Source organism: Vombatus ursinus, unplaced genomic scaffold (assembly GCF_900497805.2).
Source record: "Vombatus ursinus unplaced genomic scaffold, bare-nosed wombat genome assembly UNPS02014816.1, whole genome shotgun sequence".
NCBI classification, from domain to species: domain Eukaryota; kingdom Metazoa; phylum Chordata; class Mammalia; order Diprotodontia; family Vombatidae; genus Vombatus; species Vombatus ursinus.
Genome location: NW_020954594.1, coordinates 18,470,651 through 18,497,308, shown reverse-complemented (window position 1 = coordinate 18,497,308; position 26,658 = coordinate 18,470,651). Strand labels below are relative to the sequence as shown.

Here is a 26,658-nt window from a genome sequence, read left to right as displayed (position 1 = left end):
TTATTATTATTATTATTATTATTATTATTATTATTATTATTATTATTTTCACTTTACTTCTCTTGGCCTGAGTTTCTGTAAAATAACAAGGTTAAATTAAATGATTTTTGAGATCCCTCTCAGCTCTAAATCTCTGACCCTGGTTTCATAGCATCAAGAATATAGATTAGAAGGCTATTGCAATAGTCCAGGTAAGTGAAGAAGAAAGGCCTATTCTAGGTGCTGGTAGTAGGAATTAAGAGAAGGTGATGCATGAGAGAAATAATCAAGAAGTTGAATTGACAAGGTTGGTATCTGATTGGATATCATGAGAGATAAGAATCAAAAAGAACTTCGAAGAGACAAACATGGGAAACTGGGTGAGTGGTCCCAGAGACAAAGATAATGAGGTTAGGAGAACAAGGATAGCTAAGAATAAAAATGAAATGCTTAATTTTGAGTGTGTTGAATTTGAAGTGCCAATCAGGACATTCAGATGAGGATATACTGTAGGAAGTTGGAGATGCAAAGCTGAAGGTCAGAAAAAGAGGTCTGCACTAGAAACTGAGATTGGCAGAGTTGGCCAAGATCTACATAGTGGTGGTAATTGAAGCTATGGGATTAAGATTGTAATGGAATGAATGCAGAGAGAGAAGGGAAGATGGCTAAGAACAGCTCTTCAGAGAACATTACAGAGGCCATGTGTGAAGGAGTTAGGTCAGACAAAAATAAGAAAAGGGTGGAAATCTTTGAAGACAAAGGAGAAAGACATCTTCATTTTAGTGAGTGATGAACAGCATCAAAAGCAGAATAGAGAACAGAGAGATTGAGAACTAACAAAAGGCCATTGGAATGTGTGGTCACTAATGAACTTTGAAAAAATAGTTTTAATCCTATGGTGGGGGTGGAAGTCAAAATTTCCTTTCAGATGATGAGCAGCTAGGTGGTGAGGGGCTTGGCCTTGAGTCAGAAAGACCCAAATTCAAATTCAGCCTCAGACACTTACTAGTTGTGTCACCTTGGAGAAGTCACTTAACCTCTGTTTGCCTCAGTTTGCTCATCTGTAAAATGAAGATAATAGTACCTTGTCTCCTAGGGTTATTGTAAAGATCAAATGAGATAATAATTATAAAGTGTTTAGCACAGTGTCTGGCATAAAGTAAGCACTATATAAATGTTAGTTATTACTATTAATTGCAAGTAAAATGATACCATTTAATTCAATTATTAGCAATTATTTGGTGCCTGCTATGTTGTGAGAATACAAAGACAGGAATGAAAACCATAGGAAATAGGTTGGGTGGAGGAGGGGCAAGTTTTAGGAGAAAAGATTCCAGCAGGATATCCAAAGGTAGATATTAGCATGCAGTGCAAGATATCACACTAGGGGACTGGGATGGAGGGAAGGTGGGAATGAATATGGATATATGGATTCAGGTGTCTCTCACTCCAATTCAATCTACATTTATTAAATGCCTATTATATTCAAGGTATAGGCCAAGATCCTGTGGATATAAATAGAAATTTTTTAAGTACCTGTTCTAAAGGTAATTAAGTTATATTAGTTATCTTTTAAATTTTGACCTAGATCGTTGGTTCCATTGGTGTCAAAGATTGCTGGTATGGAAATCCTCTCTAGAAAAGCAGATTGACAACTTGTCTGCAGCTTTCAGTCTTAGAGTTGCAGGAGTCATTGAGATAAAAAGTGAGATATAAAGGTTGTTTATCTATGTTGGAGAGAAGGCTTCCACCCAGATCTTCCTGACTTTAAGGCCACCACACTGTCTGCTGCTTATCAGAATCATATTTATAGATATAATTGAAGCAAACTCAAAGGATTAGATTTCCAAGGGAGAAAGGGCAAAAGGGAGAATCAAAAGAGAGATCAGGGGACTCCCACATTTAGGAGAATTACTAGTGAAAAGGCCAGATTGTACCAGTAAAGGGACAAATGGGAGAGAATCACAGAGTCACACAGCCAGCTAGTAATTGTCTGGGGTAGAGTTCAAACTTGGGTCTTCCTAACTACAAGTGAAGCATTCTCTCCATTAGATGTCTGGCTGTTTCATCCTGAGACACTAAAATAGAAGAGGAGAAGATAGGTGAATATATACAGAAGTTTTCTGGTATTAAGAAGGTAAAGATGAGAGGCCTCATAATAAATGGCCTCACTCTCAGTAAAAGAGGACCAATAATTTTTTAAGATGGTGAGGAGTAGAATTGGGGCTTAAGAACAAAGGTAAAGGTTTGGACTTGTCACTGTGGGGAAGGTATTAGGGAGTTCATCAGTGATCAATATAAGGAGTGCCATAAAGTGACAAGATCTCAGTGTAGTTTAGGTAAATGAAATTTTAGAAAACTCATCCCAATTTTGTGAATTCTTCTAGTGATGCTTTGTGGCTCTGGAACAGAAACAGAGAAACTACGGTTGAAAATCAAGATAGTGGAAAAGTAGAAAGACAAAGAGATAAAAGATTAAAGGATTTCAAGATCTTGTAAATGGAACAGTTTTAGTTAATTGTTAAGGTATAAAGTCTAAAAAAATATGGTTGAGATTTGTGTGATGATGGAGTACATGAGAATTCAGGTTGATGAAACTGGCAGACTAGAGTGTTTTAAGAATCACAATCATCAATCATGAAATCATCAAGAAGGATGCCAAGAATTGAGATGCAGAGGAAATTGGTAAGTCAATGCTAAAGTCACTGAGGATGATAGAAGAGTATCCTTGATGTTGATAAAGGAAAGCTACAAAGATTTGGTCATTGTGATTTAACTGAATGATGAGTGATTCAAAGATGGAAGATTTATCGATTGATGGATGATAGTTTGAGCTTGAATCGGCAGTGATGATCAAGATGTATGTGGATTCTTCCTGTTGGCCCTGTGAGTTGAATCATGAAAAGAAGGCCAAGAGTTGAGGTGGTTAGTAAGGCAAAGGGGAAAGATGAATAAATTGATAAGAAAAATTATTTTATTACAATCAAGTTAGAATCATAAAATTATTGAAATATAGAATAGCATATTATAGCTAGAAGGGATAAAAGTGCTTCAGTTATTTACATTAGGTTTCAAAACTGTGATCTCTCCTGGGGAAAACCAAAAAAAAGTCATGTTTTTCTTCATTAAAAATTCTTGCAGAACCCAACCTTCTCTAAGAGAAACAACACAGACACCACCATCTGCATATATGAAACAACACATAATGCAAATCAGAAATGGAAAGAGCCAATTGATTTTCCTCCAAAGAATGACATCAGTTTTAATGCTATTTCTTCCATTCCATTCAACAAACATTTATTAAGGCAATGTACAGTTGCTGGGGATATAAAGACAAATACAAAATTCTGTCTACCCTCTAGGAGTTCACATTCTACTGTCTCTTTTTGAATAAGGTTCTAGTGCTTCTTAAACTGTGGGATCGTGACCCCACAGTTTAAGAAGCCTGAAGGGGTCCCGAGTGGAAAAAGTTTAAGAATCCCTCTATAGTGACTCAACCATATCTCCAAAAAATAGAAGTGATTGTGACATTTTTTGTGTCACATCCTGGGGGACTTGGATGGCAGCACAATTGAAAAACTATCATTTTATTTTCCCATTTAGAAGTTGAATTTAATTGTTTCATAAAAATGGTTCAATTTTTATCAGCTACTAAGGTGGTAATATACCACATTCACTTAGGAATCCAAATATTATCAAAGAAAAAGAAAAGTGAAGGAGTCTTTCATAATAGTCCCAGTAAATTACTACTTTGGTGTTTTAATTGACAATTTTAATAGATGGGTTTATGTTGATGATAACCTGAGGCTGCTTTCTGTTTATGAGGTAATAATAACTATAACCTGGGAGAAATCATGTACAAAGCTGAGGGCTGAGGTGTTTGTTAGCCTAGCATATCATTACTGCTTCATAAATAGGAATCTTTACAAGCCTATTATTATCAACCAAATATGTTTCCTTCATTTAGAAATTAAAGCTACTTCTTGAAGTGTGTTACGTAGAAAGGGAAGCTGCTTACAGTGGTTCAAGACAACTGGATAGTGGCTTGGACACTCAGTAGTAAATTGCAGTGAAGAGGTCAAAATCATTGCCCACTTCTGAATGAATACAGCTAATACAATTGCCTTCCATTCTTATATTTGAAAGGAACATATTAGAGAAATAGGGACTATTGTGTGACTCAGAATAGTTGATCTGGTTGATCAAGAGCTGACATCATTCAAAAGTCATTGAAATGTCAAAGAAAACATTTCAAAAGTAAAAGAATGATGAAACAATTATGGTAACATTGTATAGTAGACAAGCGCTTTGTAGCCTTAAACTGCTGTATAAATGCAAGGTATTATTAATATTATCATTATTATTATCTGTAATACAATTTTCTTTCTACGAGTCAAGGCAATAATTTTAATAAGTTATATACACTGTAAAATAAAGGTATAAAGTTATAGACAGTGAAAATAAGATATCCTATAATATGGTCACTTTCTCACATAGAAATACGAAGAACAAGAAATAGACTCAGTGTATTAGAAAGAAGAAGAAATCTCATCAGCATAATACAAGATGATTACAGGAATGCTGGAATGAACAATAATATTTGAAATTAATTTAGACAACAGCAGTTATACTAGTGTGGTTACTATATTTATTTGCTTCAGTTTGTGTTCTTTATTTAAAAGAAAAGTTTCTTCAATTTTGTTATATCAACAAGCCTACTAAACATTCTGAATCGATATTAATAAATTATTGTTGTAGTAAATACATAATCACTTTAAGTTGTAATGAGAAAAATGTAAAACATGCCTCCTCTACCTCATAATATAAAATAATTTAAAGATAATGATTAATATAACCTGTAGCATTCTTGCTGTGGGGAGGGCAGGAGGGAGTTGTATATCTGACATTGCCAAGCAATTTATTAGAGACAACATGGACTTAGAGTCTGAAGACTTAATTTTGGACCTGATTTCCCTACTTGTTAGCTGTACTACCTTGAGTAAGTCACTATATTTGAGGCTCTGTTTCATCATCTATAAGAAAGAATAGTTGTACTATTGACAGCTTCTTCAGAGTGGGGAAATCAGATAACAAAATGTTGAAGGAAATTTCAAGGTGAGCCAGAGTAATTATGATTATGGTAATACAAAAATTAGGATTTTGGTAAACATTGTTACCAAAGTCAGAAGGAGAAATCATCAGAGAGGAAAATGATGATTTTGGTTTTGTGTATGTTGAATTTGAGGTGCTGATGGAGAGGTTCAACAAGCATTGGAAAACTGACAATAAAGCTCAAGACTATGAGGCTGGGGTTCTCGATTTAAAAATGGTCTACATGGAGATGTAAGTCAAACTACAGAAATTAAATGAGATCAGGGAAAGAGAAAACAGAAGGCTGTGGAAAGAAACTTCAGGAATGTCAACATTTAATAGAAAAGAAAAGAAAGGAAAGGTCAGTAAAATAAAATTTTCCAGATGTCAAAATGATGTACATATACTTAAACATCACATTTCATTAGAATGTATATTTATAAATTTAAAATTGAATATTCAATGATAAAGGACATATTTATTCACCAAACTAAAGAAACAAAAGCTTAAATAAATTTCAGCATGATATTTATGAAGCTTGCAACAATACAATAAAAAAATGTAACATGTAATTAAAACACAATTCCACTCTAAAGATATTTCAAGGATACATTTGGTGTAATGTGATAGGAAATTGTAGAAAAAATGAATTGTATAATCCTCTGAGATCTGCTCCATTCCAACACTATTTAACATTTTGGAATGTTGATTTGTAGATAACAAAACTAGGAAGGTTAGATAATATGTTGAATTAGGGGTCATGACACAAAAAGATCCTGATAGAAAAGAACATTGGGCCAAATCTAATGAAATGAAAATAAATAAAGATAATTGTCTTGCATTTGGGTTCCAAAAATCGATTCCCCAAGTTCAGAATTGGTGAGATGTGATGATGATAAACTGCCATCATCACATCTAAAAAAGATGGAGTTTTACTGGACTGCCAGTTCAATGTGAGTCAACAGTGAAATACAGTAGTTGGGGGGGAAAAAAAAAACAACAAAAAACTATGGTTGTCTTAGGCAAAATCAAGAGGTACAGTATCCACAACATAGAGAGTGATACTGCCATTGTTCTTTGTACCCATCAGACCATATCTGGAGTGTTGTGTTCAGTTCTGTCCTAAAGAAAAAAAAGACTGGAAAATAATAGACACCACCAAGTATTTAAAGGGAAATCATATTGAAGAGTGATTAGATTTCTTTACTTTGGCCTCCTAGAACAGAACTAAGAACAATGATGGGAAACCACCAAGAAGATTTAGATTTAAAATAAAGAAAAACTTTCCGCTATCCACCTCCAAAAAGAGAACTAATTAACTCTGAGTGCAAATTGAAGTACATTTTTAAAAATGTTCTCTATTATTCTTGCTTTTTTGTGACATTGTTAACATGGAAATATGTTTTGCATGATTTTACATGTATAATTGATATATTGTTTACCTTCTCAATATATGGGGTAGGGGCTGGAGGAAGGAAAAGAATTTGGAATTGAAGTTTTAAAAAAAGAATATCAAAAATAATAAATATGAAAAAAGAAAGAAGAAAAATTTACTAATAGTTATTGCTATCCAAAAATGGAATGGAATGCTTTTGAGGTAATGGGTTCTCCCACATTGGATTTCTAAGATGGGAGGCTGGGTGATTACTTATTCAGTATATGGTAGGAGGATTTCTAATTCAGATTCAGGTGGATGTTAAAGTGCCCTGCAACTCTTAAGAGTCTATGGCCTTCTTATCGCTATAAACCATTATGATTGCCAAGCAGCAGTGATAGCTCAATAGGGATTGGAAAGCATGAATTTGTAGTAGGCCTAAGCAGAATGGCTGTTTACATGTTATACCCCCACATTGGAAGATATGGTTCTTAAAGAGATAGTTTTTGTTTTTTTGTTTCTTGCTTGTTTATTTGTTTGCCTTTTTTTTTCCCTCTGTATCCCCAGCATTTAGGACAATGCTTAGCACATAGTACTTAACTTGACTGACTGACTGGGTACCCAAGCTCTGACTGGCAAACTTTTGCTTTATCTCTTTTCATCACCTTTTGTTTCTTCCTGACTGGTAACCCAGACTCCACCCCTGGGTTGCTCAGATCTGACAAGTGATCTTTTGTCTTATCTTCCAGGGGTCTTGAACTCCCTTCCAGGCCTGCTCCATACCATGCTCTGGGCACACTTTCTACCCCCTCCTCCTTTCTAATTCCATTTTATGTGTTGTCTTTTCCTTTAGAATATAAGCACCTGAAAGACAGTGACTGTCCTGCTTGTTTGGATTTGTATCTTTAGTTCATAGAACAGTACCTGATACATAAAATAAGCCCTTAATACCTGATCTCTCCATCTGTCTGTTGTGAATTTTATAATAATGCTTACTACCTCAGGCTCTGGGTGTTAGAACCAAGCACAGGAACTTAAAATAAATTTTACCAGTCAGTGCTCCCCGAACAAGTACACAAGTCCTAGGGCAAATGAAATCTGGACATCTCTGAATACATTTAAATGCCTACTGAGAGAGCAACTACTTCTCAAATGTAAAAACAAAACAAAAAAAAAAACACAATTAGTTACTTTTACCATACCATATTTAAGTTTTACCGTATTACTGCTGGTGGTCTCATTTCCATTTTTAAAATCAGTTCCTATCAAATATGTATGTGTATCCATCCATACATTATCAGATCACCAATATGAACTTTCCATGCTCTGACAGATAATGCCAATCTAATTGCCTTTTTTTCCCACTTAACTGATTGAGTTATTGTTGTTATGACTTGTGTTGTTGTTATGTTGGTACAGAAATACGACTGAAGTTAAAGTTTAATATTACTGGTACATACCCAGCCCGAGGATCTAAAGAAAGATCCCTGGGGAATTTCAGTCGTTTGCTCACAAGTATGGTAGGGTACAATCCATTGAGTTTGGATACTTCAATGATCCTTTTTTCTGTATCAGACCAATAAAGGTTCTTCCCAATCCAATCAACAGCAAGCGCATTAGGAACTGCTGTGTTGTGCACTACCTAACACGAAAAAAAAAAGATTAAACTTGTTAAAAATATAAATGCTAGAGTAAGAACTGAACAATTCTTGATTTTTTTCAAAAATATAGGATGTATATTCCAAACTTAGACTGAATTTAGACAAGATTGAAACCAGACCATTAACTTCTGCAGTTTTATTTACTTAGAGGTGAGAAATCATCCAATATGTAACTCTGTTATTACATGGATACATTATAGAGAAAGAAAGAAAGATCAGTTTCCTCAGGGACATTGATTTGAATCTACAGGTGCCTGTCATCTGGATTTAATTTATAACAATAATTTAGATTAAGCAAAAGCAATGCCAGAAGCAGAAAAGTTTGAAGACATCAGTTATGTCAATGAAATGCACACCACCATAGACTAGAGGACGGAACCAGTCTTATTGTATGATCTAATTTTAAGATCAAAACTGTCATCAAGTTGCTACTACTTTCATAAAGGGCATGCTGGGGTATAGCCAACGATTTCATAGTTGACCAAGGAAGCAATAAGCCCTAGGGAAAAAAGATGCATTATGTGCAATTCTATGGCCTCGTACCAGGCTATAATAAAGTTGAGTGCAACAGTGGAAATGTGAAAGGTATTATGATAAAATCATGACTACTTTGTCTAAAACACCCAAGAGTCTTAAAAAATAAAAATCAACCTTCATTATTTGATACTAACTTGAAAAAGGAATGACTTTAAGTGGTAAAGTTAAATTTAAGCTGTCTATCACAAAGTGAAATATTTAATTGACTTTATTTGGTCTGACAATGTGGAAGGGAGATAGGTGGTGCAGTGGAAGAAGTACTAGGTTTGGAGCCAGGAAAAAAAATGAGTTTAAATCCAGCCTCTGGAACTTATTAGCTGTGAGACCCTGGACAAGTCATTTAATCCCATGTGCCTTAGTTTCCTCATTTGTAGAATGAGCTGGAGAAGGAATGGCTAACCACTCGGATATCTTTGCCAAGAAAACCCCACATAGAGTCACAAAGAGTTGGACTGGGCTGAACAACAATATCAATGTCTAAGGGTGGGGATTGATTGATTTTTTTTAGTGAGATAACTGAATTAATTGGTTGTTTTTGGCATTGGGTAAACATGGCCTATGTTATAATGAGTTTCTGAAACATTTCCTAAAACTGTTGCCCTAAAGAAAAACTCACCCAATGTCTTATGCTTTTAAAATAGGCTATCTAAAACAGCTAATTATTGCCATGTTCTTTACACTTAGAAATTGCTTTAAAACAGACTGTAACTCACATCTCCACGGAGCTAAAAATCTTTGGCAGAGATTATTTTGCTCTAAAACTCAGGATGATAAGGAAAGGGAAATAGTAATCCTAATTTGACCAACCTTTTCCATATCTGAAGTTGGAACATGAAATTTCATCATAATAGTATTAATTACAACTTTCATGATCTAACATATATACATTCAATTATCTCCATTTGTTGTGAATTAATTCTCATATTGCTATGTTTTCAATCTAGAATCTTTCATTTAATTCTGTAATTACCAGTTCTCAAATTTAACTTATTCTGTACCACATAAATCAAGACAATTGAATCTTGAGCTGTAATTAACTAAAACCAGAAGCATTCATCATGTTTTCTAGGGTTGTGATAAAAAGCTCAAATTATATTTACCCAATTTGATTTTATCTTATCACAGGTAATGTGCCCTAATGAAATATGAGCATGAAAAAGTCTCCTTTTACCCTTTAAGTGTTTATCAACTCATAATGTACAGATGTGAAATTTAAGCCACTCTAATTCCTTATACAAGTTGGGTCATTACCATCAACTAACATTACCTATTCCATTCAACCATACTAATAACATTATTCTAGTAATTCCATCTCTGTTAGTTTCTAGTTACCTTAATGTCACTTCCATTTAGATACATCCTATTTATCCGGCTGCCATTGGGTCGGCTGGAATCAATCCAATAAATGAACTCTTCTCTGTAGTCAAAGTCTATAGCAATCACATTGTTTAATCCCTAAAATTAAAAGGAATAAATTTAAAATGTTATTTTATTTTGACATTTTATTTTAGACAAATATTTTTGCAAAGCATGTTATGAGCTCACAGGTGTAATTATATATTCATAAGCAAATGTCATAAAATGATGGTCAAAGTAAACAGCGTTTACCAGCAATAAAAGAACCCAGTGTGTTTACATCTTTCTATACTACATATTTAAGATGGCTTCATGATTTATTTAGAAAAATGATCAGAGTAGGCAAGACAAAACTGTATTACTGAAGATTTAAGGCTAGCCTTGCATAGACATCATTTGAAAGACAGGGGAGAAGGCTTAGAAATTTTAGTTTCCCCATATGCTGTTGTCCCAACAACAGCATAGTTGAGCTTCCTTCCCTTTCATGCTTCAAATAGCCCCTTAGGCGATATAGTATCATATTAGAATTTAAAAGATATAACCTTAGGTGTGGATTTGGCCAAAAGGGAACTAGGTAATCATCATTTGATTATTCTACATGGTTGAAATGTGAAGAAATGTCTCCCTTCAGACTAATAGTTATGCATTTTTTAGCAGGTAACACAACAGAAATGCAGTTGATGAGTTTCTGGCGGCTTATAGATCTTTGGTTTGGCAGTTCTGCAGTCTGACTGATTTGATTTGGGGATTGTGTATCCAGATCCTGGGCATCTTCTTAGTTACATGGTTGTTCAAATGATTGCTTGGGGGGTATTTTCACTCTAACCTGTTGTTTGGGTTTATAGATTTACTAGCTCAGTGGACTAAAAGATCTTAGGTCAGAGTTTTAAACGCATGAACTGACTTTCCAATGTTCAAGAATGGTTTATGAATATGTAAAAAAACTTGTGAATTAATAATTAACTGGGGTGAATGCCAGTGTGCAAAGTCCTCAGTGAAATACACTGTCACATTACATCAGCAGACTGGGGCTAATTCTAATTAAAGCTAAAGTGGGTGGGCAGCTAGGTAGCACAGTGGGGAATGAGGAGGACCTGAGTTCAAATCTATCCTCAGACACTTACTAGTTGTGTGACTAGCTGTCATTTAACCCTATTTACCTGAGTTTCCTCATCTGTAAAATGAGCTAGAGAGGAAACAGTAAAGCATTCCAGTATCTTTGCTAAGAAAACCCCAAATGGGGTAGGGAAAACTTCCATATGATTCATCTACAAAACAATAGATGGGCAGGGTACCAGTTCCTATTCAAATAGGTTTGGGAATCTCCTGAGGACAAAAAAAAAAAATAGTCAGCAGCTTATCTCTCAGGTTATTAGTAGGGCTTAAGGATCCCAGGAATTTAGATGTATTTTAGAATTTGTCTGAGAGTTTAACTATAGCAAAAACTTAAATTTTATAGAGCTTTATAGTTCTTAGCCCTGGACTGGATTCAAACATCAAATCAATTATAAAAATCACTCAGTGTTCCAAAAATTTCAGTATGGTATAACAGAAAGATTGCTGGAGTTGGAGTCAGAAACCTAGGCCCATCATTTACTTCCTTGACCTTGTGATAAATCACTTTCTCTGACAGTTTCCTTCTCCACAAAAAAAAAAGGAATTGCAATACATATAGTTACATAATTAAAATATAATGATTGTATAGAGGCTACAATATGTAGAAAATAAAGAGTTGGTCTCTAGTCAGTAAGTCCTAGGTTCAAGTCTCATCTCTGACACCTATGTGATCTCTGGCAAGTGACAGGTCTTCTCAGTTCTTCAAGCAAATGTCTAAGCCTATAATTTGCAGAGCAAGTACAAGTTTTTATTAGTAGAGAGAATTTCTGTATTCTGAATCAGACTATACCAATAAATTGCAAGTTTATTCTCTACTATATATATATATATATATATATATATATATATATATATATATATATATTTTGGTGAGGCAATCATGGTTAAGTGACTTGCCCAGGGTCACACAGCTAGTAAGTGTTATGTGTCTGAGGCTGGATTTGAACTCAAGTCCTGCTGACTCCAGGGCGGGTGCTCTATCCACTATGCCACCTAGCTGCCCCCTTTACCTTATATTCTTATGCTATCTATTTCACAAGATCATTAGAAATATCCAATTAAAGTATTTGTTGTTGTTGTTGTTCAGTTGTTTCAGTTACGTCTGACTATAATCCCATTTTGGGTTTTTCTTGGCAAATATACTGGAATGTTTTGCCGTTTCCTTTTCCAGCTCATTTTGCAGATGAGGAAATGGAGACAGACAGGGTTAAATGACTTGCCCAGCATCACATAGTTCATAAGTGCCTAAGGCCAGATTTGAACTCAGATCTTTCTAACTCCAGGCCCAGTGCCTTATCTACTGTGCCACCCAGTTGTGGCAAAGATGCTATAGAAAAAGGGAAGGTTCTGATTTAAAACCATTCCTATCCTGCTAGGTTTTATGCTGAGTGATAGAGAGGATATAATTTTTCACCCTTATATCCCAAGCACAATGCTCATAGTAGGTATTTAAGAAATATTTTAATTAAATGGAATGGGAAGATTTGCATGAATGAGAATGATTCAAGACTAGAACCAAAATAGGCTAGGTCTTGGTAGATGCTAAACATTCTAATAACTAAGGCAACAATCTCCTTAGAGTACTTGGGGTTTATTAAGGCATTTCTGATAACATCAGTAGATTAGAACATGATGTTAATAAGGTCGAGTCTACTACAAAACGCCTATATTGACTAGTTAGTTTTATATGAGAAACATTCTGTTCTCCAGTATCTGATTGCAATAGAGAACCAGAGTGTTGAGCTCCACACAGACACATTACATTTGGTCACAACAAGAAACCAGCCAAGAGTACAATGATGACTCAATGTCAATCCTTCCTTGCTACTGGAAAACCAATTAAATCTGGAGTATTCTTACTGACAATACCATTTATGTGACCCTGGAGAAGTTACTTCATCTCCCGGTGCCCTTAAAATCTCTTTTAAATTTCCTAAAGATAGCATATTATTACCAATGACAAATGCTAACCAATAATCACTGTGCTTCATAAGTCTTTATAAAACTAAAAATGTAGTACCTGGATACCTTAGCTACACACACAATAAACACATAAGAAAGTCTTTAGGTCAAACCACACCTACCTGGGCACTAAGTATATAGGTTTAACGAAAATTCTAAATTATAACCAGTATATTTCACATAGATTCAACTAATCAATTAATTATAGAAGCGACCTGCAAATATCAGTGCTCTCTCTACTGCAATGCTCTCTCTTTCTCTCTCTCTCTCAGGAGGAACAATTGAACAATGAAAGGTGTGAGGCCCTAAAAGGAGACTATATTAGAAACGCATATAATCATTCATAGAACTTCAGCAAATAATTGCCTAAGGATGCCAAAATTGTACTTCTTCTTTCTTTATATTAATGAATTTAGACAATGAAAATCCAATTTGAATTTGACACATAAACTTTAATTAATTGAGGCCACAAACACATGTACAAAAATTTACACTGTGAATATATGTGTATGTATGTGTGTATATACATACACGTATATGTGTGTGTATACATATATGTGTATATATGTATTGTGCTTGTGTGTATACATATATATGTATACATATATATGTCTTTACAAGCAGCTAGATGACACAGCAGATAGAACATTGTACCTGGAGTCAGGAAACCTGAGTTCAAATCCTCCTTCAGTCACTTACTAGCTATGTGACACTGAGCACATCACTTAACCTCTGTCTATCTTAGTTCCTCAATCTGTAAAATAACAGCACCTAGCCACAAGGGCTATTGTAACAATAGAATTAATTAATATTTGTAAAGCACTTTGCAAACCTTAAAGTTCTAGTTAAGGGCTAGCTATTATAATTATTACATATATATGAATTTACAATGTAAATATATGTATATACACCCATATATAACTAGGCTACACACACACACACACACACACACACACACACACTCCCATTTCACCAAGCTTGTCAATTTCTTCAGAGGTTTTATTCTAAATAGTATCCACAGAAAAGAAGAGTGTATTGTTCTCTTTATGGAATAGTAGGGAAGATACATTAAAATAGCTAGGGGCCATGGCCAAAGTAATGTCTGAAAGCTGCTGTTATCCCAGTGGTTTCAGAACTGAAAATTGGTTTCATCAAAATCCTATTTGCTTCTCTCATTTCTTTAGCTGAAGATTTGTACCCTTTGGTTCAAGATGATTAATTTGGGAAATTGTGTTGTGTTTCTCCACACAATTTCACTAGAATAAAAGGTACTGTTTAAATTGAATTGGTTAGCATTTCTGAAGCTACTTGATTAATTCTCATTCAAAAAAAAAAACCCATGCTATTAAAAACCCATTTTCTAAATTTGGTGTATATATTTAAGGTCTAGCATGCATAGATAAAAAACTATTCTTTAGAATAACCTCCTTAGGGTTTAGAGGTCACCTTTAATTCTAAAAGGTTATTACAGTGAATCAAAAGCCTTAGCAGTTGCTGCCCAACTGGTAACCATCAAAAATAAGCATAGAGGCAAGCTCTGTGTCTGTCTAATAAGGACCAGTCTATCTAAATCCAGGGAGACTCACTGCCAAGGATTCTCCTTGAGAGACGGTCTCAATGCCAAAAGAGTATCTGGGTTTAAGGCAGCTAATCAGCACAGCATATAGAGTCCTGGGCCTGGGGTTGGAAAGATCTGAGTTCAAATCCAACCTGAGAAACTTACTAGCTGTGTGTGATGCTGAATGAGAAACGCAACTTCTGTCTGACTCAATTTCCTTAAATATAAAATGGGGATAATAACAGCTCCTACCTCTCAGGGTTGTTGTGATGATCAAATGAGATAATAATTGTAAAGCACTCACAGCATCTGGCACATAGGACGTGCTACATAAATGCTTATTCCTTGCCTCCTCTTCTAGCCTCCCCCCACCTCACCCTGAGCAAAGGCTAGCCTGCAAGTTTCCTCATTTAGGTCACAGGTATTTCAAACTAAGTTAATTGCTATTTATGCAAAAAAAAAAAGTTAATGAAACATGATTTCATTTCTTTCAAGACGTGAAAAAAATTGTGACTGGAAAACATCTTTACTTTCTATGATGAATAATAGTCATTTTATATCTGCTATCTCCACATTAGACTTGGTTCAGTAAGAGCAGGGATCACATTTTCTCTTTGTGTCCCCACATAGACATGTGAACCCTAATTTACTATCAAAGTTTCTACATTAAGGTTAAAAAAAGTGCACACATTTTCCAAGTCGTGACAATACTTCTTGCTTCCCAATGGTACAATAGGAAACAAAACCAAATCAATAAGCATTAAAAATCAGTCATGATCATGTCACTGCACCTGTTTCAACAGTGTATAATTGGATCCATCAGTGCTAATTTTTCTTATTTCATGATGGTCTGCAAGAATTAAGAAGGGCTCTTCATCTAAATCCATGGGGAAAAAAAAATATATTAGACTAACTTTGTTAACATTGTCAACTTTTTCCACTCTGCTTTATTTTAACTGTATAAATACAATGATGTAAACTTTAAAATCTTAAATTATTAGTCACAAATAGAAGATCCCACAATCTGAATACGTACCAAATTGTAGAGAAATGTAAGTGGCCCAATGAACTCAAAGCATACAAACACATAGTTTTAAGAAGGAGCTGACAGTACCTAGTAACAGTCAATTTGTCATATCTCTTTTTCATCACTTATCTTGATAATTAGTGGATTTAAAACTAATTATTAAAAACACCATGGTTTTCTTTGGCTAACAATTTAACCTGATTGGATCTATACATGGCATCTAATGCATACCTCACCTTTGAGGCAGACCCACAGCTCAAGACAAGTGATAGTCACTTTTATTTTTCTAGATATTTAGAAAAGAATACTCCACATTTGGCTTACTCACTCATTCCACAGAAATGTCTTACAGTCAGGAAATGTGTCCTTTATCCCTTTAAAGTTACTCCTTTAACTAAAGTTTTGATTTTATCTTCATTCAAGGAATAATAGTATTCCTGAAAGTTTTCCATTTTTTGAAGGACGACTTCTAGCTTTGTCATCTTGAGGCTTCATTATCACAATTATTTTTACTTTTCTTCAGGGGTCTAATTTTCCAATTCTTTGATCATCATTGTTTCCTTTCACCCTATCCTAGTTTTGTAAATTCCTTATTTAACTATAAAACCTAGAATTAGATGAGATAAAGATTTGACAAGTCCCTAAATATACTGTCACGCTTTCTTTAGTCCTCTCATCATCTAGCCTGACTTCCTAGACCAAATTTTTTAGCATGATAAATGGGTCTTATTATTTGGGATACCATTTATTTGGACAAGTAGTCTGAAAGCTAGTTGCTTTCCCTTATGGAACTAATTTATGCAAAATGAATAATTTATTTGCTTAGCTAAATTCCTTCAGTTTTAGAGCAGCTGCTAATATTGATGAGAGTAGTATGCTAAATAGAAGATCTGGTCTCACTATCAGAAAGTCCTGAGTTCAATCTAATACATCCTTACTATATGACCCAGGGGAAGTTACTTAACCTTTTAATAACCAAAGAAACTTTTTAAGACTATAAATTGAAGAAAAGCATCTGGTCTTCACAGTAGAGAGAATTTCCTTATATCAATGAAATTTCTATGTTCCCCCCCTAAAAAAAATGTATAACTTGGGCTTTGTTTTATACTTTGCAAAGCATGATATATAGTTTATTAGACTCCATTTCACTTTTTAAGGTCTAGACTTTTGCAACAAAAAAATCAATAATATTGAGATAATTTCCCAATTCTTTTTTTTCACAAAACATGTTTTCCTTCAACAACTAAGCTTTTGAGCAATAGAAACTGATGCTTCATGCATAGTAATTTGTAATGCAAGAGATGACAAACTTCTCCCAGTTATTTATATTGGAGGATATCTATGGCATGGGCAGATTATCCATAAACCTCCATTTTAGTCACAGCTTTTCCCAGGTCCATCCACAAAACTTTAATGCAAGCTTACATGAAAGAGCAAATTCAAATGGTTCAACTCCTTCCCATTTCTGACTCCACAATATTGATAAAAGTGTTAGCAGGAAAGGGAAAGTAGCTACAAGCAGAATGGGAGAAGGGAAAATCAATGGGGCTGGAGAATCCACCAAATTGTTGTGGGGATAGCCCCAAAATAACCTAGAATAGAAACAATTCTAATTGGAATGGATTTTCCCCCTTATTGATGGACACAGCTTTGTTAACTAGTCAAAAAGCAGTTTCTCAGTTCTATTCCTTGCAGATTTCCAAAAAGGAGTAGTAGAAAATTTTCCTTTAAAACAAAGGTGCAGTCAATCTACGTCATGATTTAACTTGTCAATGATTTAACATGAGTGACTAAAGCCCATTTTTGATTTATCACACACAAAAGTAAGGCAAGACACACTGTCACAACTTTGTTTTTTTGATAGGGCAAAAAGCAAATTGGGCATTACAGTTCAGAGCCATGTCCTAGTAAGCTGTTTAACATTCTAGGCCAAACACTCCCAGAAACATGAGACATAGCGGCGATGCCAGAGATACTTCTTTCTGTTGCTTCTGAGTACTCCCAGAGACCAGGGAGCACTTAATAATTCAAAATATCATAATACACTGTAATTATGCACAAAGTAATATGTGTAAGGAATATAAAATCATAGTGAAGCAGATTCCCATATCCTAGTAAACTAGGATTGATTTTGCTTCCTTGGAAGCATGCCAAAGGAAAATAGGCAATAAGAGAGGCTCCAAAACTCAAGGTGTTTATTTATAATTGGTGGTGCATCCATGGATAAATTCAATGGCCTACCTGAGAGTGATTTGCAGCCATCTGGGTTATCTGGTTGTATTTCATACCCTTCTGTACAGAGGCACTTATAGGTTCCATATGTATTAATGCATTGCTGACTACAAGGGAAACCTGAAGAGCATTCATCCATGTCCACACATGTTTTACCATCATCCTTCAGTTGAAATCCAGGCCAGCATTTACACTTGAAGAAAAAATAATCAATTCACTATCAATGACAGCATCTTAGAATATTCATATTCACAATATAACAAGTAAAGTGAGATAATTTGCTTTACAAACTATAAAGTAATATATATCACATATGTATCTCCTAGCTATCACTCATCATCATCATCATTATAGAATATCCTTATTGAACAGCTTATGAGTATAAAACTATGAATCTGCACAGGTGGGCAGATTGACTAGGACATGAACACAGGGCACCCATCAAAATTTAGAAGGGGTTGATAGTGCTTATACCTTCAGCAAGTAGAACAGAATTACTCAGCTCCTGATTAGCAAAAACAATGAATTAAAATAGAAAGCTACAAAACGGTTCATTTTTTCTGCACTCCTCCACTCCTGTACCCCAGGTCAGCTCTTCCTCCCTAGTGTACCTTGGCCCATTCCTTCCTCTAACAGTGACCTCTTCAGTAGCAACTACTCAGAATCTGAAGATCTCTGTCTTTTTCCCTGGGTTTCTTCCCAAACAGGGCCATGTCTCCCCAAATCCAAGTTCTCTCTCTCCCTATCAACTGAATCTGTGTTGGAGAGTTGATTTGAGGGTGACTTTCATTTTGTTCTTCCTGTGGCATGTTTTCATGTGGCACCAGAATTGCTAGTTCCAGCTCTGCATGATAGACTGTCATTTCCTTAGCAAGTGTCTTTTAAAAATAAAATAATCAGAGCTAATATTTGTCTGGCACTTTATAGTTTTCTATCACATTTGATGAGGTAAGTGCTATTATTCTCCCCATTAAATAGGTGATGAAACTTCAACTCACAGAGATTGTCACTAGCCCAGGCTCACACTGCTAAAAAATGCCTGGAGCAAGTATTTAAGATCTTCCTTATTCTAAGTCCAATAAACTATCCACCATACCACATTGCCTTCAGGTAAGAATAATCATCACTTACATTGTCATTATGCAAAGGATGCTCATGCACATTATTTCTTTCAACTCTCACAAGTAAGTGAAAAAGCAAAAGTTTCAATGCTCATTTTACAAATTAAAAAAAAAAGCAAAATCTGAGACTCAGTGAGGTTAAGTGACTCTGGACAAGAATCCAATTCTTCTGATTACCAGTATGTGAATTACAGTGAATCAAAAATGACAACATTAAAGGTTTTCTTCAATTGTCATGGGGTTTTCACTCTCTTGGTAATTGTAGCTTCCAGCAAAGGGCAGGTACTCAATAAAATCTATATGTTTGATATGATTTGATTATTCACAATCATTTTCAAGCTATCTAGAGAAGTGTCTGTTAAAAGTGGAACAAAATTTGCTGTGCCGGTGACTTCACTAAGTTAGACCCTCCAGGTATCTCTCTTCTCAATGAGACATGAAATGTCTTGTTTTGTCCTACTTCCTTCAAGCAAAGCATTAGCCATTGCACCATGACAGAGCAACATGTTGCTCAAAAACAGACTGAGCATTGGATTTCATCTAATTGTTGATGGAGATTTTACATATATATATGTATATATATATATATATATATATACACACACACAAATACACATACATACACATATACACTATATATATAATATATATGCCAGTTTTGCCTCTATTTCAGAGCTCTGCTGACACAAAGAAAGCCAAGAATGTAAAAGTAAGAACATTGTAAAAATACATTTTTCTAGTGTTACATGAATATAGGAAATAAAAGTCAGAATGTTGTCTGAAAGAAATAAACTGGCGCTCTTGATTAGCTCAAACTGCTCATGTAAGAAGAGATTCTTGTAATTAATAAGGGAAGGTAATTTTTGGGAAACAATTCATATATATCTCCTTCAATATACATTTATAAAAGGTAATTATTTGAATGTTTTTATAGTAACAATAAAATTAAATGTCTTCATCTGCAGATCTGCAGATCTCTCACTACTATTAAAAGACAGAACAAAAATTGTTTTAATTTATGAAATAGAATTATCTGTAAGTTATACATATATATGCATATTTATATGTGTTTGTATGCATGTATTAAGTATCTACACATGGAGAAAAAAGTTAAGCAGGAATAAAGAAAGGATTGAACATAGGTTTGAGAGTGAGCGCTTGGAAGTTTTCTTTGGGGATTGATTCACATGGTTTTACATATCATATATCAAGTATTTGTGATTTTTGTCACTATAACTTAATAGATAAGTTTTAGAGAGTTGTTTAAAGCTTCAGAAAGGTTAAATGCTGTGCCTAGAAATATATGTCAGTGTTGAGAGTTGAATCTAGGTCTTTCTGATGCCAAGTTCAGTGCTTATCCATGATGCCTCAGCTATCACTGTAAATGACAAGTAGAGTTTGAGGCATATTAAGAGCATGAATTGGAGGCTTTGGAATTCAGTGAGAAGCTTTGGGAAGCATCTATCAACATTCTTTTCACTATTCTCTTGGGGTCAGATTCCCTGATCACCCCAGCTATAAATGATATGTCCATTTCCTCTAATGAATTCTTTTGATATTTTATTTTCTGAAGAAAAAAAAACTTTGTCGATCCTGACTTGTGATATCTTTTGCATTACTGTTTTTTAAAACCATTTTCATTTATTAGTATGTCGTATCATGATGATATTGTGAACAACTTTTTTTCTACAGACCCTCATCTCCAAGTGGCTACAAGATAATTATTTAAATGTTTCATCAGCACCTCAGATGCAATATATCCCAAAATGAGCTTAATATTTTCCTCTAAAACCCACTTGTCCTTGTATATTTACTGTTTCTTTCCATGGTACCACCAGTTACCTATCCTCCCATACTAAAAAAAAAACCTTGGAGATTGTACCTTCTCCCTCACTTCTAATATCCAGTTTGTTATTAAGACCTGTCATTTTGTAATCTATGACATCTCATATCCATTTCCTCCTTTCTTGTTCCATTGCCACCTAATAATGGCTTCATCACCATCCTTGGGGACAATTACAACAGCCTCTCAGTAAATATTCTTGCTACATTCTATTCCTCCCATCCATTCTTTACAGCATTGCCAGATTAATCTTCCTTACACTTAAATCTGATTACATCATCCCTCCGCTCAAAACCTTTAGTGGCTTCCCATGGAGTAAAGTTTAAACCTTTTATTTACCCTAACATTCATGGCTCTCTGTAATCCGAAAATACCCCTCCTTCTCATCCAGTCTTATAGTATATTGATTATTTCTTTTATTTCAATAATATTCAATATATTGATTATAAAATTCATTTTATATAATGATCATATAATCAAATAAATTGTTTATAAAAATTCAAAAAATTGATTATTTCTACATTTTCTTTGCTCCAGCCAAAGTAAGCTACTCTCTGTTAACCCCATATATGCTGAGCATTTTCCCAAGAGCCTCTTTGCACATTAGTCTTTTAATCAATCAACTAACATTTATTGTGCAACTGCCATGTGCCAGGCATTCTGCTCAGCACTGTGGTTAAAAACAAAGGCAAAATACAAAACAAAATCCACCTGTTAAAGTTCTATTCTTTTAAAGGGCAACTTTCATGCCAGCTCAATGAGGCCTTTTTTGTTCCCTCAGTCAGTAATGACCTCCCTTTATACTGTACTTATTATGTATTATTTCATATTATGTTTTTTAATAAATGTTAATCCTATTATGAGTCAATAAGCTACATGAGCAAAAGAATTACATCTTAGCCAAACTTCCTTTTCCCTACAGGTCTATGAAAAAAAATAGGTGCTTCATAAATGCTTGATGAATTACATACTTCCTTATATCTCTCCAACCCCTATACAGTTCAGTTTATACATGAGTCATAAGAGAAGGCTAACTCTGACATGATATGACAGCCTGACTATGTAAGTATGTTGTTTGTTTTGCTCTTAAGATCGCCAGGGTGGGCTAAATCCAAGCTGCCCCAGCTGTGAGATTCTGGCTCTGATCAGATCCTTAAGGCCAGGAAGTGACTCAGCTTAGCTCCAAGAGGTTTTAACATCTTGAGAGGCAGAATGGCCTGCCTTCCAGGGGCTATCTAAAGTAAAGTTAGAGAAGTACTCCATAAATCTAGAGTGGATCATATTATCATAGTCAGGGTTTGGAATTTTCTCAAGAATACTACATTTTTTAAAGTACCAGGTAAGGATTAGAAATGGCTAAAGTCAAGGAATCATAGATTCTTGGTGTGCAAACGGACTTCACGGGCCACCTAATCTAACTTTCACCTGAACAAGAATCTCCTCTATAAGATACCTAAAAAATAGTCATGCAGCTTTTGATTACAGATTTCTATTTAGGGAAAATCTACTACCCACTGAGGCCACCCATTCCACTTCAGGGAATATTGTTAGGAATTTTTTTCTTACATCAAACTCAAATTTTCCTTTTGTGAATTCCTATTCAATATGCCAACATCTATCCACTAGGGCTATGTAATATCTTTTTGTGTCCCTTTCGAAGTGGTAGCCCTTCAAACATCTGACAACTGTTATCGTGTCCCTCCTAAGTCTTCTCTTCTCTAGCTAAATTAAAAGGTGCTACAAGAGGGCAGGGCTCAGGGGATAATTATAGTAATTATATGGTAAATCCAAAGAGAAGTATTTCATATATTTATCTTTTGAACGGGCAAGGTAATGGGAGAATATTTTGTCTCCTGGGAAGAATTACAATGTAATACATTAGCTTATCTGACACATTTCTCTAGAATCAATATTTTTGCAGAGCAGAATACTTTTTTTTTTAAACTTAAAATGAGGGCCTATTGCATGGCAAAGAGAGTGATGTGGAGAAAATTTGATTTCAATTGAATAAGTTTACCAGCCAAGTCTCATTACACAGATAGATTGATAGCTATAGAGAGATACATATACATATATAATACACACAAAATATAGACATCTACATATGTGTGTACACGTTTATGTATATGTATATACATATACATATAATATACTCTTCGTATATGTGTGTATATATTGCATTCATTCTGTATATTACATTACACTATGTTATACTGTACTGTGTTATGTTATGCTATATTATATATAAAATATTAATTCTGCACTAGATTTAGACCTTTAAGCTTGGGGTATCTTTGCCCTATATACTTTGTACTAAGGTTTATCTAAAAATCATCAGCACTTAAATGTTTTCATCTTTGAAACTTGTTATAATGTTAACAAATCTAAGTAAAGGCTACAAGTTACTATTAATAGCCATTATCAGTCTATGAATCTGCTATTTTCCTTAGCCACCCCCATCATTTTGCCTGCTGTAGTAAGCCAAGAAAGACCAGCACATGTACTGTATAAGAGATAAATGAAAAATGCAAGAGGATACAACAAGGTATTACTATAAAAAGCAGCAAATTAGATCAATTGATCCTGTGTGTTCAGAGGCTAGAAAAATGAGTGGAAAATACAGATTAGACTGGAGGAACAGGTCACGAAACATGCAGGAAAATAGGCTGGTATATTCTCAATGCATTTCTAGCAAAATTCAAAAAGCAAATGTCTTCATACCTCTAATGAGGTTTCTCATAATCCCTCGGAATGCCCAGTTCCAGACATATGGGCCAACTCTGACATTCATGTGGCATATATTCAAAAACTTTTGGAAAAAAAATTAATTCCAAAAATGATAATGATGATAACTATCACTTATATGAAATGTTAAGGTTTTCAAAGTGCTTTTTCATGTGTTAATTCATTTGGTTCTCATAACAAGCCTGTGTGATAGGTGCTATTATTACCCCCAATTTACAGATGGGGAAACTGAGACTGAGAAAATGTGATTTGCCTAAAGTCACCTAGGTAGTAAGTGTCTAAGGCAGGATTCAAGTCTACTACTCTATCCACTATGCCACCTCACTGACTGTAAAAATAAATTAACAAAATAAAAGCCTATAATCATAATAATTGCATTATAATTCTACAGTCAACCCATTCCCCAAAAGTTTTCAATAATAGAGGTGAGGACTTTTTTCCCATGGATTCTAAAGAAAAAAAATCATTTCCAAAGCCTTTCACAACAAAGGAAAAAAAAATAACAAAAAGAGTTGCATCAATGAATTATACTCTCCTCAAAAGAAAACTTTACTTTTCCCTCATAAAGTGTGCAGAGGAAACATAAAAATTCAGACACAAAAATAGGAAATACAAAACTAAGAAGACAATAATAATGGGTTTAGTGTAAATGAAAAAAGCTAGTGCAAAATAGAAAGATACTGGCATATTTATTGCACTTAATAATTGTTTATTGATTGTTGATTGGTCTCTTCCCTGTGGTCTAAAATCCAAATTCAAACTTTCATGAAAATAATCAAGGTTCAATATTATTTTTATTTTCCTTATGATTCTGTATGGTCTGAGTTCATCTGAGACTAGGGAGATTGTCAACAGAATTTCCTAAGTAATATCTTTCCCTGAAACTCCTCCCCCACAGCCCCCCAAAAAAGGCAACCAGAAAGTGTACTCCCAAATTCTAGTCATACTAAGTTAATCTTATATATTTTCCCAGGTTTCCCCTAAGCCAATGAGAACTCAAGCCAAGTAAGAGGTGATATTTAACAATGCCAATTACTTTAGTTGAAATATGCCCAATAGAAGCATATTTCTTCCCCTAGAAGTACATTTATTTAACATGGTGAATTATCTTTTTCTGTCAAAATGAGATTCTTACTTTACCTAAAATGTTATTGTTCCCATTGGAATTGTTAAATACATTTTATTTGCTTTCCTGCAAATGTGCAAATGTTTTACAGGCTATAACGTCTGCATCTTGCTTTTGTAAGCAATTTTCATTTTATCATGCAGTTTAAAGGAGTATTTTTTTACTATGTTCCACTAATATAGTAAAGAGAATTGAATGGGTTATTGAATCTGTTTCCCCAATTCCCCTAGAATGATGGTTAGTGAAAATACCTGCCAAGCTACTTTAAAAACAAAAGTCATAAACATCTTACTGTATACATGTCTTTTCTGAATGTTATCATTATAAAACTGTCTTGTGAAAGTACATATTTTTATAATGTATATTATTTCAGATGGAAAAGTCGAACTTGAAGTTTGTGATCCTAACATTATTATAAGAACAAGGTGCTTAAAAAGGTTTTTAAAATCCAGTGACATTCGGTACAAACTTTCAAGCCATACAAAATGTAGTATATTCCTTTGGTTCCTCATGTAGGTTTCTTTCTAAGGTTCTAGTTTCATCACCTTGAGCTAAAGGAAGGAAGGAAGGAAGGATGAAATGAAGGAAGGAAGGAAAGAAGGAAGGAAGTAAAGAGTAAGGAATGAATAAAGGAAGGAATAAAATAAGGAAGTAAAGAAGGAAGGAAGGAAGGAATGGAGGAAAGAAGGAAGAAGAAGGAAGGAAATAAGGAAGGGAGAGGAGAAAGAAGGGAGGGAGAAAAAGGAAAGGAATGGAGAGAGGAAGGGATGGAGTAAATAAGTATTTATTAAGCACCTACTCTGTGCCAAATGCTACTAATCACTTTATAAATATTTCATTTGATATAGGACATAATCAGTTGTGTGCTAGTAAATGCTTAACAACCAGCTTTCCAATGCAAGACACACTTTAAAATATAATCTGCATTATTAACATTTTCTTAAGTTTAGACAATCAGCAAAATAAATCTAGCCCTGATTGTAGTGTTTGCTGATTTCTGACACAAAAATGTTTAAACTAAAAATTTAACAGTACGCTTAGATGAGGTAGTTCAAACTGGCTCCAGCACATCCCTGTAAAAATTCGCTATCTTACTGAAACTTATTATTGAAGATATAAGGAATAAGAATATATAGAATAAGATGTACAAAAAGATATCTACAATACAAAATAATATATAACAAATACATTAGAAACATGTACATTTAAAGTGTTATATAAAGTGGAGGGAAGTTAATGGCTAGGGCTATCTGAAAAGGTATAATGAATGAAGTAGCATTTGATTTGGGACATTAAAGATTGGGTAGGAAATCAATAGAATAGAGGCTCTTAACCTAAGGTCTGTGAACTTTTTTTCAATAATGTTTATACATTTTTATATTTTGATAACTGTATAACAATGTGATTGGTAATAGTACAGTGGTTATAGTGCTGTCCTTGGAGTAACAAGGAAGAGTTCAAATCAAATCTCAGACACTAATGGTGTGACCTACGTCATTAACCCCTATGTGCCTCAATTTCCTCATCTGTAAAATAGGGATAATAATACCTCCCAGGGTTGTTGTGAGGATCAAATAAGATATTTATAAAGTACTTTGAAAACTTTAAAGTTCTCTGTAAATGTAAACTATCATTATTATAAGTCATGTATATCTTATTTATGCATTCAAAAACATTATTCTGAGACCAGGTCCAAGGCTTCACCAGAGTGCCATAGGATTTTTCAACATAAAAAAGATTTAAAATCCTTGTGGAATAGAGGAAGACAGGAAACATGGATATTCTATTTTCCCATTCCTGGGAGGCATTGCCTCCCTACCTCTATCTCTGCCTCTTAGAATCCTAACTTTTCATTAACACAAAATATCTGGTGCCACTTCCTCCATGAAATCATCTCTCTTTTCCCTTCCCCATCAATGTTAGTGATTT

The 26,658-nt window shown here is 34.4% G+C and overlaps 1 protein-coding gene across 1 annotated transcript in view; it reads right to left on the bottom strand.

Moving 5' to 3' along the window:
• LRP1B (LDL receptor related protein 1B) overlaps positions 1 to 26,658 on the bottom strand; it is a 2,189,733-nt gene that overhangs the window by 337,287 nt on the left and 1,825,788 nt on the right. The window contains exons 56-59 of the mRNA XM_027835590.1: positions 17,904 to 18,087; positions 15,427 to 15,512; positions 9,976 to 10,098; positions 7,906 to 8,087 (exon numbers count right to left, since the gene is read on the bottom strand). Of these exons, the coding sequence (XP_027691391.1) occupies positions 7,906 to 8,087; positions 9,976 to 10,098; positions 15,427 to 15,512; positions 17,904 to 18,087 (575 nt within the window). The remainder of the gene's footprint in view (positions 1 to 7,905; positions 8,088 to 9,975; positions 10,099 to 15,426; positions 15,513 to 17,903; positions 18,088 to 26,658) is intronic.